At 36.3% G+C, this 16,769-nt stretch overlaps 1 protein-coding gene across 7 annotated transcripts in view; it reads left to right on the plus strand.

The window, feature by feature from the left end:
- The window catches only part of RUNX1T1 (RUNX1 partner transcriptional co-repressor 1), a 171,232-nt gene that overhangs the window by 50,021 nt on the left and 104,442 nt on the right, over positions 1–16,769 (plus strand). Inside the window, exon 1 of one of the 7 annotated variants that reach the window (XM_058175003.1) lies at positions 9,478–9,684. The exons of the other annotated variants lie outside the window; for them this stretch is intronic. Coding sequence (XP_058030986.1) covers positions 9,678–9,684 — 7 coding nt within the window. The 5' untranslated portion in view covers positions 9,478–9,677. Of the gene's footprint in view, positions 1–9,477; positions 9,685–16,769 lie in introns of those variants that run through there. 7 annotated transcript variants of the gene reach the window in all.

A 16,769-nucleotide genomic window follows, 5' to 3' on the forward strand; every position in this document is an offset into this window, starting at 1 on the left:
AAAAAGAAGGTATCCTTTAAATCTCTAATAAAAATATTATATATTTTTTAAATATAAATATTAAATATTAACCATCACTAAAGTAGCACCCAGCATTCACATTAAAATAACCCAACAGCATCAAAAGTTCAGTACCAAAAATCATCTTGGGATGGGAGGAGCCAGGTCAACTTCAGAAAGCTTAATTTTCTTTTGTTCCATGCAGTCTTCAGTTACTAAACTCTTCACTTAATCTCTGGCCCAACCAGATAATATTTTACGTCAAAAACCAGATTACCTTTTCTGGCAGTTTCATGTACCCATATTTTTCAGAGTATAAGACGCACCTGAGTATAAGACGCACCTTAGTTTTTGGGGAGGAAAATAAGAAAAAAGCTGATTGGTAGGTGGATCGACCTCTCGGAAGACCCCCAATCAGCTGTTTCCAGAGGTGAATTTTAGCAACAGTTTCCTTGGTTGTGAGCTCTGTGCCTTGATTATTATTTTTTTTTGCTTTTTTTTCTGCCTCTGAAACTTCTAAAACTCAGTTTTAGAAAAAACCCTTTTTTCTGCCTCTGAAAGCCCCCAAACAGAGCTTCAGAAAAAAAGCCTCTGAAGCTCTTCTTTGGGAGCTTCTTTTCTGAAGCTCTGTTTGGAGGCTGTTTTTCTGAAGCTCTGTTTTCTGAAGCTTTTTTTCTGATGCTTTTTCAGCCTCTGAAACCTCCGTTTGAGAAGCTGGATGGGGCTACATTCGTAGTATAAGACGCACCCAGATTTTCACCCTCTTTTGGGGAAAAAAGGTGCGTCTATACTATGAAAAATACGGTAAATGTTAAATGACATAAAGAAAAAAATGAGTCTCGGGGTACAAAACACTGCAGCAACTATGAATATAGTTCTTCTCATAATCACTGATTCATCCATTCCACTCAGGAAGGAGTGGAACAATTGTAAAATGGTTGACCCTAGATTTGCAAGTAGACTAGAAGAGTGTCATTAAGAGTTCTAATAGGACAAAGATATATCGGGTACAAGCAACCAGAGCCACTTGTGAGTAATCTCAAGCAGAAGCTTTATTGTTAACCTATATTACAGGACGCTTACTAGACTGACTGTATTTTTTTGGGGATGGTCAGATAAAGCTTCAGGGATTCGGGAAGAAATCAGGTCTGTGCTACTTTCTGCAGTGCAAGGACTCTTAAACTCAGCCCCTCTTGACACGTCCCTTCAGTATAGTTGGAGATTCTACTGCAGTGTAACATTCAAGTTTGGACATGACTCATCCCCCAGTGCCGAAGTCTCAATTCCAACTGGAAGGGATTCTAACAGTTTGCTTCATCTAGTATTCTCTGTAGCCAAAGCCCTACCATCTTCTTGAAAACTTTCTCCACAAAAGGAAAAAAATGAAAACAATGTGAAAATTGTATACCCCCTCCACTAAAGACACATTCATAGAATCCTAGAGTTGCAAGAGACTTTGAAGGTCTTCTAATCCAGACCGCTGTTTAGGGAGGAATTTTGCAGACCAAGGTCCACCCAGTTTTTTTGAAAACTTCCAGTTATGGAGCACCCACAATTTCAGAAGGCAAAGTAAATGAGGCGCTATCCAATAAGAAGTGTTTCTTCAAATATGTCAACAGCAAGAAGACAACAATTGGCTTACCTTGAATGGAGACATTTTAGCAAATGAATAAGCCGAGGGGTTGTTCTGGAGAAGATTTATATAGAACAAGAACCATGTCATAGGTTATTGTTGATTTTCTCCCAACAACTGCACAAGGAGGTTTATCTGGAAGGAGTCTAGATGTGCCAGTTTAACTTATTGTGACTTTGTTCTCCCCATATTTTATTACAGTATGCTACAGTACAGTTCCGCTACCTTAGGTCAAATCTGATTCCATCAAGCATATTTCCATCAAGGTGTCTGCAATACTTGCCATCAATAGAGAAAATCTACTATACAGATAGTCCTCGACTTACAGCCATTCATTTCATGACAGTTCGGAGTTACAACAGCACTGAAAAAAGTGACTTTCAACTATTCCTTGAACTTACGACTATTGTAGCAGCACCACATTCACAGGATCAAAATTTAGACGCTTTGCAACCAGCATGTGTTTACAATGATTTCAACATCCCAGGATCACTTGATTACTGTTAGAGAGCTTCCCAGCCAGCTTCTGACAACAGAGTTAATGGGAGGAGTTGGATTGGCTTAACAACTAAACAATTCGCTTAACAACTGCAGCGATTTGTTGAACAACCCTGGCAAAAGTCATAAAATCAGGAACGGCTCACTTAACAGCTGCCTTACTTAGCAATGGAAATTTTTATCCCAGTTTTGGTCAGAGGTCGAGGATTACCAATATAAATTTGAGAAATAAATAAATAAAACCTATATGTTTCTTAAATGAGTAAGGATGAGTTACAGATACGATTTGAGAAGTGTTTGCGACACCATTAAACTAATTTGACAAGTCCCAGTTGAAGTAAAGGCACTCATAGTAAACGAAAGAGCCAAAGATCGTTCTTTGGGAAATTATGTTTAAGATGATATCTATCATATAATATTTTCATATTACTCAGAAGTACAGGAAAGAATGGTGCAACACTCTGGTTGCTATATGTATCTAGTTGCAATTAATGTGAGTTTGAATAATATGATTATTTGATTTAGTGTGAATTTTGCACCATTGAGGCTTGCAAGCGCGCAATTACAGTTGGAGTTTAGAAGCTGTTAATCTTTTTGTGTGTAATATGGAAAAAAGAAAAATTCCATTAGAGGAAAACAGTACAAGTTTTTAAAAGAAGACACATTATTACTTTACAGAAAAAAAAAATAGATGTAACTGAATAGTATGGACGTGATCATAGCAACGCTAAAATAGAATGGAGTTGGAATGCCTGAATCTACAATAATTTTTAAAAAAATTTTGCTTTCTGTAATTACTCTGTGACTTTGTCAACCGTAAATTGAAATTAGGTGTACATTCTTTTTATCATTTACTGCAATATTTCTTTAGTATGCATATTAAACATGTATTTTTGAACATTTTCATGGACTTTTTTGTCAAGCTAGACCCATTTACCTTATTTTCCATAGAAATAGTACTTCAAATAGTACAAATTCAACTAATGTCCATGGGATTCTCTAACTTCACTAATCAAGACTTATCTGTATGAGAAACTTTAAACAAGCACCACACACCAAAATGGTTGTGCACTTGATCCCAACCATCAACAGCTGCTGGAAAGCTGTCCTTTAATCAAGGAGAGAGCATGGCATTTATTTTCTTTCTGTCTTCTTCAGTGTAGGCTAGTAACTCAACCATAACCACTTCCCAAAGCCTGGGATTTCGGCTGGGATAATTTAAAGACAAGTGATGATAAATCTATCCCAGTGAGGCAAATTCCACTAACCAAGACATTTGGATAACATTGGTGTGTAAATTAGCAGCTCTAGAGTATAGCTAATGGATATATTAAATAGAAAAGAAGGGGAAAAGGAAAAACTAGCAGCCTCCCCTTACAGTATTACTGTAGTTTAGTAATCTGAATTTATATAGACAGCTCTATAGTGTTGCATATTTGCTCCACCTGGTGGATTTCATGAAGAATGTCTTAATCCCTTTTAATAAGGAGCTTCGTCCAACTGAAACACAAGATCCTACTCAGAGTAAAGCCATCTTTCAAATTTATTTTACAATAAAGTCCTTCTTTAAAAGGCAATCTATTCAAAGTAAAAAATTGATATCAGATGGTTTGCTTCCCTGCATTCATTTAGTTTAGTGATTCTTTAGCAAGCAGACATATGTCAAACCAATTAATAAGCCCCCTACCTCAATTTCATCTAAATATGCAACTTTTTGAGGTTCAGAATGATAGTTGAAAGTTGTCTCTCACTCCTTTGCGAACAGGCAACAGTTGATATAAGAAATAGCAGTTCCACCCCAAGTAGGTGATTGTGTGCAGAGATATTTCTGTAGAGTATTTGGCATAAGAAAGTCCAAGTCTAGCTGACAGAGGTTATTTTCTTCGGAATCCAATTGGATATGTTAATATATGGATTATATCACTTCAGCCTTCCTGCATTTCTCCCTCCCTGTCTCCCACATATACACAGCTAATTCTAAATTTTAAACAATCTTTAGCATAAAGTGAAAGTTAGAAACTCGGGTTGCCATATGTGGAGAATTTTGAAATCTTTTTGTTCCCTTTATTTAAACATGCTGCCCACAATCCTTTTTAGCATTTATTGTTGTAATAAAATGGGGGGGGAGGGGAACCAGAGGTGGGGAATGAAATTGGTATCCCATGAATGGTTCCACAGAGCTCTGGAGCTCTGAAATGTTACTTGCAGTGTGGTGTGGAGCAAGTATTCAGAAAAAAAAATATCTGTCCAGATGGCTGCCAGAGATGCTGGTTTTTGTCTCTGGTGCTGAGAGGAGGGAAGTCACTGGAGCATACGCTATCAACCCTTTGCATTTTAACAAAACTAACTCGCTCTCTTGTCAAAATGGGGAGGTGGTGACACTGGAACAAAAAAAAAGTTTTCTATTGCAATCCCTTCTCAAAAGGGGGAAAACACATCAGAAATATCAAAATCCTCCTTTTTTGTTTTTTTTTTTAAAAGGAAGTCTAATATTTATATAAAGGAATTACTGCATTCCCTTTTGGAAGCTATATTGCATTGGGCATATACCAAAGGCCTTTCTATGTATGGATGTACAATGAAACAATAATGGATTGGTTTTAATGTCAGATATAAGAGATTCAAATCATTTGGGAGATGATATTTGTGCTCAGAATAAGATTTCTGGACATTAATTAGCTTCATTGGTTATATGGAAGTCTGTATGGTAGGTTACAGATATTTCTATTATACATTTATGATTGAATATAAAGTTAAAGGTATAGCATTGTTTCATTGGAAAGATGTATGTGAGCTGTCTAGTCCCTTTCAATTTGCAAAGTGAATTGCAAGATAGTAACTGATTATTCATAATGTTTATTTATGTTATTTGTATAATATCCAGTTTATAAGACTCTGGACAGTACCTTATTTCCAGTTTGAAATGGCTTAAATTAGGTGTATATAATTTTTAGTATGCGTGTTAATTTTACATAATTTCATTAACTGGATTTAGATTTTATTTATTACATTCAGTATGTAGCCAAGTTACCATGATGCTGACAAATTTCACATAGTTGGCCTCCTTCTAAATGTATAGAGTGTACATTTAATACATAAGACCTCTTTTAAGATTATTATAGAGGAGGATTCCCTGTTCCCGCCTATCCCAAAGCATATTGAGAATAGAAAAAAACAACCTCCCTCCTTCCCTCTTCCCCCATACAAAAAAATACACATACGCTAGTCTCTAAACATAGCTACTTTTTAAAGAAAAAAAGTATTTAGGCAAAGTGTTGGCATTATTCTTTTTTTCTTCCAGATATAAATTGAAAAAACAAATCACATGTCATCATGAATTATTTTAATGATTTTTTGAGTGGAAAGAAAATTGTCTTTGTTAAAGGTTTAGTGTAGATACTGTGTCATGGCAGGACTAAGAAGAAAATCAATTATTTGAATCTCTGATCTCTGTTGGAACATTTGTGCTCTAACTTGAGTGCAGTTATGATATCTAAATGCAGGTCTTTACACACAGATTTATCTTTTGTAAAAGGTGTGACACATCTAATTTTCATCTTAATATGAAATAAGACAAAACACATTACTGGAAACCTGTTTTCAATGTTTTTTAACGAAAGGAAAGTGACATAGAAATTTGCTAGAGAAATATAATAGAGAATACTGTCACTCAGTGCAAGACATTAATAGATGATTTCATTTGATATTGTGTTTACTGTACATCACATTGACAGTCTAATGAATAAAGTTACGAAAGCGTCCAAAAGGAATTTCTCCACAAAAAAAAACACCTCAACACTTCTTTATTTGTTAGGTGGGTTTGCCTTGTCAGTAAAATTTCTAGTGAAAACACTGATGACTTCCAGCTGAGTGGAAAAATCCAGTCTTTGGGATCTAACAAAACCTAGCAGATCAGAATTCAAAAGCCCAATGAATGCTTCTTTTTTCACTTATCGGTCACCCATAAAATATTATTTTCCAATATGTCAGCCTCATTTGGTGTCCAGTGGCCTGAGTAGGAAAATGGAACAAGTGAGTGGACATTACTGAGTCTGTTCTTTTCAACTAGCATGCTGCTTCATGGAGTAGCTTTTCCTCTAGATGAGGGGGTGTCCTAATGACCATTCATCAGTCCTCGTTGCCTGATCATTGAGTGCCTCCTCATTCAGTTTATCAAGCCTTGCACATAAAAAGTCAGAATAAGCATTATTCAGCTTTGTTAATGCCAAGTAGGAGTAAAATGCTCCATTTGAACCCATTTTGCCCTAGGTTTTTTCACTTTGTTAATGCAGTCCTGCTTAAATAAGTGCCTTTATTGGGTCAGTCAGACTATCTGAAACTATTAATTGTCTTGAACTGAATAGCTGGTGGCAGGCCAGAACAGATGGGATAGAAAAGTATTTGGTTGGATGTATTGCTTTCAATTAGGATCAATGAGGTTTCAATGCCTTTGAATTAACTCACTTAATAGTGGCTGTGTGAAGTCACAGTGTATCACAACAGTCTGTGTGGATAAGAGAATGGAAGTTGGAAAGATCCTCAGAAAAGCATTTTCTTCCATAGCTGCTGATAACAAAGAACTTTCATCAACTATATATGCAGTTCAAGGGACTTCCATGTATTGTAGTAAGTTAGCATAAGCACAAGGAGGAAAAGGGTCTGTTTTCAAGTTACAGGCCACTATCCTGACCTGCATATTGTTTTATTATGCTTACATTAATTTCAGCACACCTGATTGCACAAGGAGTTATAGGCTTAAGGCTCTAGCATGTGGGAATATTCTTTCCTGTGGATAATTTTTTAGTTATAGTTTTATAAGTACACTACATTTCTCTGCACACAAGAAACAGGAATATGTTTAGTTTCTTGTATTGATGAGGGGATTCTATGCAAACCAGGCAAGGAATACTGATAGTTTTCAGAAATGCTAATCACTATTCAGATGTTCTTAATCACTTATTTTGGGCTCATTTTATGAAAAACAAAACAAAAAGTGAAATTGAGTAAAAACTGTTACAGCATTGCTTAAATGCATTAAAAAATTTAAAAAATCCAGAAGTATTTATTTAAGGAGAACTGGCAAATCGGTTGCTTGCCTCGGAGTACTAAATATGGGAGGGGGTGGCAGGGCAAGTAGATTATTCTGCATCTGGCTGCTTGAGAAAATGCTGAAGTAGGCCTCAGATGTACAGGCATTCTGTGAGCCGCCTTCCATAAGTAGTCTTCTAGGTGAGAATCTCTAGGGATCCAGTTTTTGTTGACGTGGATCAATTTAAATGGCAATTACTGTAGTCAGATAACAGCTTAAAAAGCCTTTTTACACATAGAAAAGATGCATAATCACACAGCATATGGTAGCATTCAATTTTCTGAGCCATAGTTTAAGGATTTACAATGTGTTGATATTGACCCACTTTTAAGATTGAATACAATTCTATTTTATTTAAATGTGTGGTACCTTTAGACCCATTCTTTTCTCCTCTGTTTCTAAAGCTACATCTGCCTTGCTTGTGCAGTGATGAAACACTGCTTTTCCATTAGCAAAAATGCCCCCTGTCTACTCACATCTGAAGCATAGCCTTATCTGTTTGCTTTTAAATCATAAATAAAGAAGTAGTGGTCTCTCTTAAACACTTCATTGCATAAATATTATCATCATGTTCCCTTTTGCTTTCTTCTTTTCAGGTTAGTTGATGATGTCTGTAACACATTTGCTTTATAAGAGTTTTGTTCTCATTTCCTACATCACCCAGAACTGTATTGTATAATATACATTAGACATCTGACTGCTGTTGTCCTCCAAACAAATACCATTATGTTGTTACCGTTGGCATTGAGGAAGCATTGTACATTTTTTCTTTAAAAAAAGAATACCACAAATTCAGCAGTAGACTTCTCTCTATGTGTGTGTCTCCCTCCCTCCCTCCCTCCCTCCCATGCCTGAAAGTATAGTACATCATTTAATACATGATCAGTAGCAAGTATAATCAGTTTGCTTCAAAGTGCCAAGTAGTTCATCAGACAATTCCTACTTTTATATATTCTTCCTTCCTTTCTTCCTCCCTCCATCCCTCCCTCCCTCTTTCCTTCCTGGAAGAAAAAGACAATAAATACAACACATACTGAGTAGATTACATTTTCACTTAGGTCCAAAACATTCCTTTATATACTGACACATTTAAATGGCTTTTCTTCCCTGGTAAATTGACATGAACATATAGATTTGGGGAAACGTTTAGAGAAAAAGCAGTAATATGGCTTTGTTTGAATGGAGCTTAAATTGGAAACAAGGTGAGGTGTTTTGTTTTGTTTTTAAATGGGAGGGGATAGTGGATGAGTGAATAGAGTTGGCTTTTCCCCTTGCTTGGAATTTTGCGTAAGCCTGAATGCATTGTGGAAGGTATATGGGGATCAAGCTTCTGTTTCGCCTAAGAAGCAGAGGATGCTTTACAAAGGACAGAAGACAGACTGCTGAGAGGAAAATAGGCGGCTTTAGATAAAGCACTGTAACAAAGACTCGTAGTTTTATGTATCATGGTGTCCATTAAAGCTTAATAAGGAAGAGTGCATTGAACCTAGTCAGGCATATGTTATTCATGGAAAGAATAAACATTTAGGAGACGTGCAGAAATAAAAAAAAAATGGGAAGAAACACGATTGTTTAGCTTTTGAAAAAAGCTTTGCAGGGAAGATTTCTGTTTTCATCTCCCACAGTTTGATATGCAAGGTAGAGGGGAGAGTAAGCTACAAATGTTTGGAGCATATCAATGCTAGAATCCCAGGGGGGTTAAATGCACTGTGGTAAAATGAAACTGGACTGCCTTTAAGTGTGTTCTATTTTATACATTCCATTGAGAGCCTGACAAAAGGAATGATTTTGATACTCTGCTCACAGTGATAAAAACCATATCTCCACAGCAAAATTATTTCCCTTTCCTTGAAAAAAAAAAAAACACTCGTATGCTTAAACCCATTGCTTCTGCACTTTAAAATTAGCAGTCCAGGTTCAGCTGCCCCCTCCCCTTTTAACATTTTATAGCCATTAATTGGGAAGAGAAACAGAGAAGGAAGCGCGGGTTTTTAATAGATGCTTTCTCTGGAAGAAAGGGTTAACTTTTAAAGAGGGAGAAAATGAATAATTCAGTGTTCAGCTTTATCACTCTGCATTTTGCTATCTATTCTTTTGGTCCTCTGGAACTTGCCGTGAAAGGTACAGTAGAAGAAGTCAGCTGTGGGGAGGGGGGACTGTGATAATTTGCACACCCATCCCTGTCATTGTTCTGCCTGAAGAGATGGGGTTAGGTTCAAGGCCACATGTGCTCCTGTCATCATTCACATTTCTGCTCCAAGTGCAATAGAGAGTGTCAGCTCTCCATCTGTCTTTGCAAATGTATGAGCCCAGCATCCTGCTTCCAGCTACAGAGGCACAATCAGTTAGGATGGCCCTCCTTGTTCCTCTGTGTTCATTCCAGAACAGGAGGCACTGAGACCTAAATAACCTCGCCTTTAGGAGAGAATCGGTTACTGTGGCTCTGTTTTATTCATAATGCCTGGTAAGTGCCCCCCTTTCTTTCTTTCTTTCTTTCTTTCTTTCTTTCTTTCTTTCTTTCTTTCTTTCTTTCTTTCTTTCTTTCTTTCTTGATTTTCCTTCTACGCACTAATCATTTTATGGACAGTTTTTTTGACAGATAAACAGAAGACTTTTGAGGCTGGCATATGCAAAGAATAGTTTGAAATGTGAATTGCATCCTATTTGTAGCGGGGCTGTGTAAAGTGTGTGAACGAGTGTGTATGTGTGTGTGTGTTGAGAGAGAGAGACAGAAGGATTATTTAGGGTATAATACATTGCAATGTTGAATATTAAAGGAAGAAAACGCAGTGGCCAGCCCGTCTGCCTAGAAATGCACGATTCGGTGAGTTTGTGATGAGAAAAGGGGTTTTATTTCTTATGTTTGATTATATTCTTTTATCTGTAAATCTTACATCAAGGAAGGAGGACTTGTGTAATCGTGAGGAAAGTCCTCACAATGAGCTTTCGGAAAAGCTGTTTGTGTTAGAGACCTGAAGTGAGAGGGAATACAAGAAATTGCTTCTGATTTTGCACTTAATACCAACCCGCTGTCTTTCACAAGCAGCAGCTGAATATTGGAACTGTATTTCTCCTTAACATCTCCTTAAAACTGCATATCTGCTGAATGAGTGAAACTGTTATGGAAGTGGAAATTTTTAGCATGTCAGTTTCCTCCTGAAAATATTATCCTTGGACCTTGACCTCTTGCCTAATTGATAAATGGTACTGCCAGTGGAAATATTTCATTGGTGTCGAGTAAATTATGTGAAGGGATTGGGGGGGGAGTATGTGTGCGAGAGAGGAAAAAGGGAATCTTTTGTAAACGAAGGAAGAATGGAGCCTTTCTCTTGAGTGTGCATTCTGCAATGTACATGTATATTTGCAACATATTCGTGTAATGATAATTGCATTACTTATATATATATAGATTTTAAATAACACTGAGTGATTCTATAACTGGTTATTTTAGGTGATGGGGAGGGGAGAAGAAAAGATGCTGTCTTTGCTGAAGTGTGTGTACCCATCACAGATGGTGTTTTGAAATAGTATCTGCCAGTTTGCTTTGACCACAGTTGTATGTAGGTATTGCCAGTGTTTGAAGAATTTATTTTTCTAGGATATGTATTCCTGATCATTTCTGTCACTGATTTTTGTCACAATTGCAGTCCGAAATCAAGAAAGTGAGAATACATGTGCTCATAGAACAAGGCTGAGAATTGATGCAGAGATACAGGAAAATTAATTTGAATAAATATCAACCAAAGATAGGAAATATCAGTTTTAACTCTTTGTCTGGAAGTGATAATGTGCAGATCTTGTATTCTGAGAGAAGTAATCTTAATTAGTTACATAGCTATGACTGCAGTGATCCTTCACATTGAAATGCTGCAATGTTTTCTATCGGAGTTTTGATGTATAGATATATAAACTGTAAATGCTTCTTTGGAATGTTATGTTTGTTATAAAGACGGTCTTAGAAATAAATAGTTTTGTGATACTTAAACTGTCACAGAGGGTCTAAAGCATGCATATCTATATACAGTTATCTGTATCTTTAAACTTAATAAGTCATTGGCTCTCAAATTACTTAATCTACCTACTAGTTAAATCACCATGCATCTTTAATAAAAAGGGGTTGAACTCCACTTGTTTCTATAGACACTTATCAGCGCTGTAGAATTTAATAATTACATAAAATTTTAATTTCCAGCAGGCTTTTTAACTGGAAACAAAAATGATGTACAAGCGAGGCTTTGGGAAGAGAGAGTCGTAATGTTAGCTCTGAGTGTTAGAAAACCTTGCACTTGGATACAGAGAATACCCTAACAGCTGTGACTGAGAGCATGTGCCAGAATGAAGATACTTGAGCAGATCTGACACTTGGCTATTTTTGACACCCATCTGTACTCCCTACCCCCCTTTCCTTTAGGATGCACTGCCTCTCAATCTGTTCATAGCATATTTCAGCCTTTTATTATTATATTGTTGGTATTTTTTCCTCCAAATCGACATTATTAGCCATCTGGGAAAGATTTTGTACTTTTAAAATAAAGATATAATTCTCAGGAGAGGAAAAGATGTTTAAATTTTATGAAATCAATATTATGTCATTGCTGTTGTATGTATGTGCCTTGAGTTTTGGGGAAGCATTCTTGCAAGAAATTCAGGTATTTGGGATTCTTGCATTGCAAGAAAAAAAATTGAAGGATTACATACAGTATTCATATCTTTTCTGGTTTTAAGTATAGCAATAATACTCTTAGTTATAAGTGTGATTAGCTATAAATATTTGCTGTAGGTGGAAACCTTTCTAAAGCCACTATTGCTAGAGAGGGATAGGTAAAATTATAGTACAATAAGATAGGTATTTTAAATAAATTTATATAGATATATGGATGGTACCAATACATGACATTTTACAACATAGCATTTCAAGTTGGTCCATAATACACAGCCCTATTCATAATTCTATGAAACTAGGCCTTAATTTTCAGTAAATTCAGTAAATCATATAAAGTATACATGTCTTTAAGGTTGGAGCTTTATAGTCTCTTGAATTTAGTAGGAATTACTTCTGAGTAGATGTAATTAAAATTGTACAGAATGGCAGTAATTTTGTACTGTTCACTTTTTAAACAAAACGCCAGCCACAGTTTATGAATTTGTTTTGTTATTAACATTGGTTTAGAGTTGTTTTTTTGTTTTTTTTGCTTTTGTAAAATTACAAATCTACCAGTCATTTTACTATCCTTTCAAATAGCAGATGTTGGCCTACAGAATGCTTTATTGTTGCCCTTAGCAATCTTCAGGATAGTTGCCTTAAAAGGACAATCACTAATCACAGTCGTTGCAGCCCAGAAATAATGCTGTTCTTTCAGAAGATGGCTGGTATTAGGTCAGACCACCCCTTCTTTACTTCTGCTCTCCAGATGTGGCTGCAAAACTTTTTAAGTTCATGTTTCTAGGGGGAGGAAAAAAAAAAGAGGAGGAGGGAATGTTTTCAAATCTGGTTTTACTTAAGACATCTCCATTCTGGAGTACATTTCATAAATTGCCCACATATTTTTCTTAGCAGAGAACTTAACTGGCTATAATTTTAAACACATGGTTACATCATGTGATATTTTCAAAACATTTGTACACATAAGCTATAAGGTCCCAGCCGAAATGATCCATCATCTCACAACCAGCCCTTTTTTAAACAGTATATCTGCATTTTCCATTTAGCAGAGCTATATATTATTAGCTTACTTTCTGGGTAGTAAAACATTGCATTGCTGATTGTAAAACATGGACTTTATTATCTGTTGAAAATTGATTTGGCATTTATAGCCACTGTGTACCAGAGAAAGGCTTTCTGGATTTAAAATTAGTGCAAGCCACTGATGATATGTTTAAAGAAAGGAAGCACAATAGCTGTTGTCCCAGTAACTTCACCTTAGGAAGATCCACCTGTATCAAACTTTATGTTTATTTCATTCTGGTTGAATGTACATGTGAATACTATTATGCAGCAAACAGCTTAAACGCTATTAACTTGGCTCAGTTCTGTATTAACTTGCTGTTGCTATGCTATTACTTCAGGACAATGCTTTACAAAACAAGTGTTCTGCCAATTGTAGAAAGTATGTCTGGAAATATTTAAAGGGCTTCAGCAGTTAATGCTGTATCACTGTTTCAGTCATCATACTTAACTCTTGGCCCAACTGAGGGGTTTAGCCAGTGAGTAAAACCTGGATGGATACTTTTGCCTCCTGGAAAACATATTGACAGTTGGAGAAAGTTATTTAAATATTTTCAAGAGGCACAATTTTGTTCTCTCTGTCATCTTTCATGTTAGCAAGAGTTTCTGAAGTTATTCAGAATAAATCTATTTTGGTGATTTTGAGAGAAGAACTTTCTGTCTGGCTTGCATACAATATAATCTAAATAGAGCTGTTATTTCTCAATAGTAGAACTTAATCTTAATTATTTCTCAGTAATAATATTAAATCTTTCTAACAGACAGATTCTCTCATATATTCAGTTTATCCTCCTGAAACTTATTTCAGGCAAAAGATTCTAATAGGCAGTCAGTCTGTCTATATGTCTCTATGCATCCATCTCCGATTATTGATTTGATTTCACAATTTTGGGCCCCAATTTTGACCAGAACCTTATGGAATTTTTGTATAGAAAGTGAATAATGAATTTCTGTCATAAATCAGTCCACAATTGATTTATTTAAAAAAACTTGAATGGTGAATGAATTTATATGTAGGCACATCAGTATGTGTATATTTGTTAGATATGGAGACTTTTATTTTCTCCAGGACCTATAAGTAGCTTGCATAGAGACTACTATTTAATTTTATCCTCGCTACAAAAACCTGTAACATATAATGTGAGGCACGATAACTAATCCAATGTTACCCAGTACATTTCTACAACTATGAATGTACCTGAAACAGAGTTGAGTCAGTCCAAATCCCATATTTTGACCACTGGCTCTTGACGAAAGCAAAAATTGCAAATTCAATAAGGTAAAGGTAAAAGCTCCCCTCGCAGATATGTGCTAGTCGTTCCCGACTCTAGGCGTGGTGCTCATCTCCGTTTCAAGGCCGAAGAGCCAGTATCTCCGTGGTCATGTGGCCAGCATGACTAAACGCCAAAGGCGCACGGACCGCTGTTACCTTCCCACCAAAGGTGGTCCCTATTTTTCTACTTGCATTTTTTACGTGCTTTTGAACTGTTAGGTTGGCAGAAGCTGGGACAAGTAACAGGAGCTCATCCTGTTACGCGGCACTAGGGATTCAAACTGCTGAACTTCTGACCTTCCGATCAACAAGCTCAGCTTCTTAGCCTGTACAGCTATTTTCCAAGTCTGGTGTTCTTTAGATACTTTGGCCATCAGCTCCATGTTTTTTGAATCACCTTTTTATTCTTATTGAGGAACACAATAAGATTTGAATAATTTTGTGTGGGACTGTACTGAAATATACCAGGAGCATATTTACAACTTTTGCTTTACTTAATTATACTAAATCACGGGTGTCAAACTCTCGGCATCACGTTGCTATCACTTGACATATTGTGACCTTTTCCCCATTCGCGGACCTGGGGTAGGCGTGGAATGCACAAGATGCATCTGGCCCAAGGGCCTGCTATTTTGACACCCATGTACTACATTGTAGCTCAGTTCTCATGATTGGCTTAGCAAGGATGAAGTGTGAGTGAATGACAATATGTCAATTTTTTGTCTTTCTCTATGTTCTTCATTGAACTTCAGCAATGTCACAGCCAAAGTGTTTTCTTTTTTTCACTGTGTAGAATCTGTATATTCTGCATGCAAACAAACTTTAGGACTTATACCTGAATTTTGGAACTATCTCAATTGAAGAATATTAAGGTTGAGATAATGCAAAAGGACAGAAAAAATTCAGAACAAATGTACTATTTAAAAAAAAACACCTTTCCAACTCTATTTCCTCCCTTACATTTTATACTCTTTTCTCATATGATAATGTGCCAGGGACACGGTAGCTCAGTGGCTAAGACACTAAGCTTGTCGACTGAAAGGTCGGCAGTTGAGTGGTTCGAATCCCTAGTGTCACATAACAGGGTGAGCTCCCATTACTTGTCCCAGTTTCTGCCAACCTAGCAGTTTGAAAGCAGGTAAAAAATAGGAACCAGCGTTCCATCCGTCTTTGGTGTTTAATCATGCTGGCCACATGACCATGGAGATGTCTTCGGACAGCACTGGCTCTTGGGCTTTGAAATGGAGATGAGCACCGCTCCCTAGAGTTGGGAACAACTAGCACATATGTGCAAGGGGAACATTTACCTTTACATATAATAATGTAAATTACTACAAGGTGGGCTTGATTAAATTGTGTTAAACAACCTGTTTTTAGCATGCTACAGTTAGGTATTATCAGACCCATAAAATCCCTAGACATTAATGTTTTAGGAGCTTTAACCAATTCATTCTTCATTTCCTAAAATCAACTTGGCAAAGAATAAACATAGCCACTGTTTCATTTTAGGTGAATTTACATTAGGAGGACCAGGTCTACATTGCAAAGCTGTAGATGGTGTTAGATAGTAGGCATTTTGTGTTTTTCTTTGTTGCCACTTATGGTTATCTGAATTTTTGAAGCCCAATTCTGAAAGATTTAACATACATGCAATCTGTACTTTTGTATAGAAGGAAATACTTGCTTATGCATTGTGAAAGGCTGAGGCATTAACAATTGAACAAAAATTCACAAAGCCCGAAAGTTGTTTCTTGCAAGCCCCATTAATTATATATGACTATATTGCTCAGAAAATTTTAGTAGATAATCATCATATGTGATTATTATAAGTGCTACCATGTTGTCTTCTTTGATAACTACCTATATAGTAGGTATTATACTCTTCTGTATACCTTATACAGAAATTAAAGGACTGAGACTTTTAATGGCACCTATACTTTCAACATTTTCATGTGAAGGTTTAGAATTATAAGCATCTGATTATTACTTTAATTATTATTCATTATCCCTTCAAGGTAGATCAGGTAGATCTACCCTTTAAGGTAGATCAGATTAGGAATTCAATGTAATGTAGGTCAATACTACAATTATTGTAAAAGTATAATAACAGATTCTTGCAAATCTGAATGTACTTCCTGCTTTCCTCCCTTTACCTTCGTAAGAACTTCATAGGGGTGAAATTATTCAGATTACATTCTTGCTCCAGTCTCAATCCTCTTTTATTTGACTATTGTCTTGGTAGGGACTTTTCCTCCTGTCCTTCAGGGCCATTCCCTCTGTCCTCTACACATTACCACTTTTGATACATTTGATTTTTTGGTTTGGGGGGGAGGAGGAGAAGCAGCAGCAGGAATTTGGCACTGTGCAACATACATTCTATTAACACTTCAAACAAGAAATATTATTATGCACATAGTTATGAATGCTCATTTGATTTTTGTTCCTCTTCTTCATTTAGCTCATTTCACTTTTAGCTCTGTAGTTAGACATTTTTTCCATTCACAGTATTTCAAAGACAAGTTGGACTTGAAAGTGCATATTTGCTAGGGAT

This window comes from Ahaetulla prasina, chromosome 3 (genome assembly GCF_028640845.1).
Source record: "Ahaetulla prasina isolate Xishuangbanna chromosome 3, ASM2864084v1, whole genome shotgun sequence".
In the NCBI taxonomy this organism is placed as follows: Eukaryota; Metazoa; Chordata; class Lepidosauria; order Squamata; family Colubridae; genus Ahaetulla; species Ahaetulla prasina.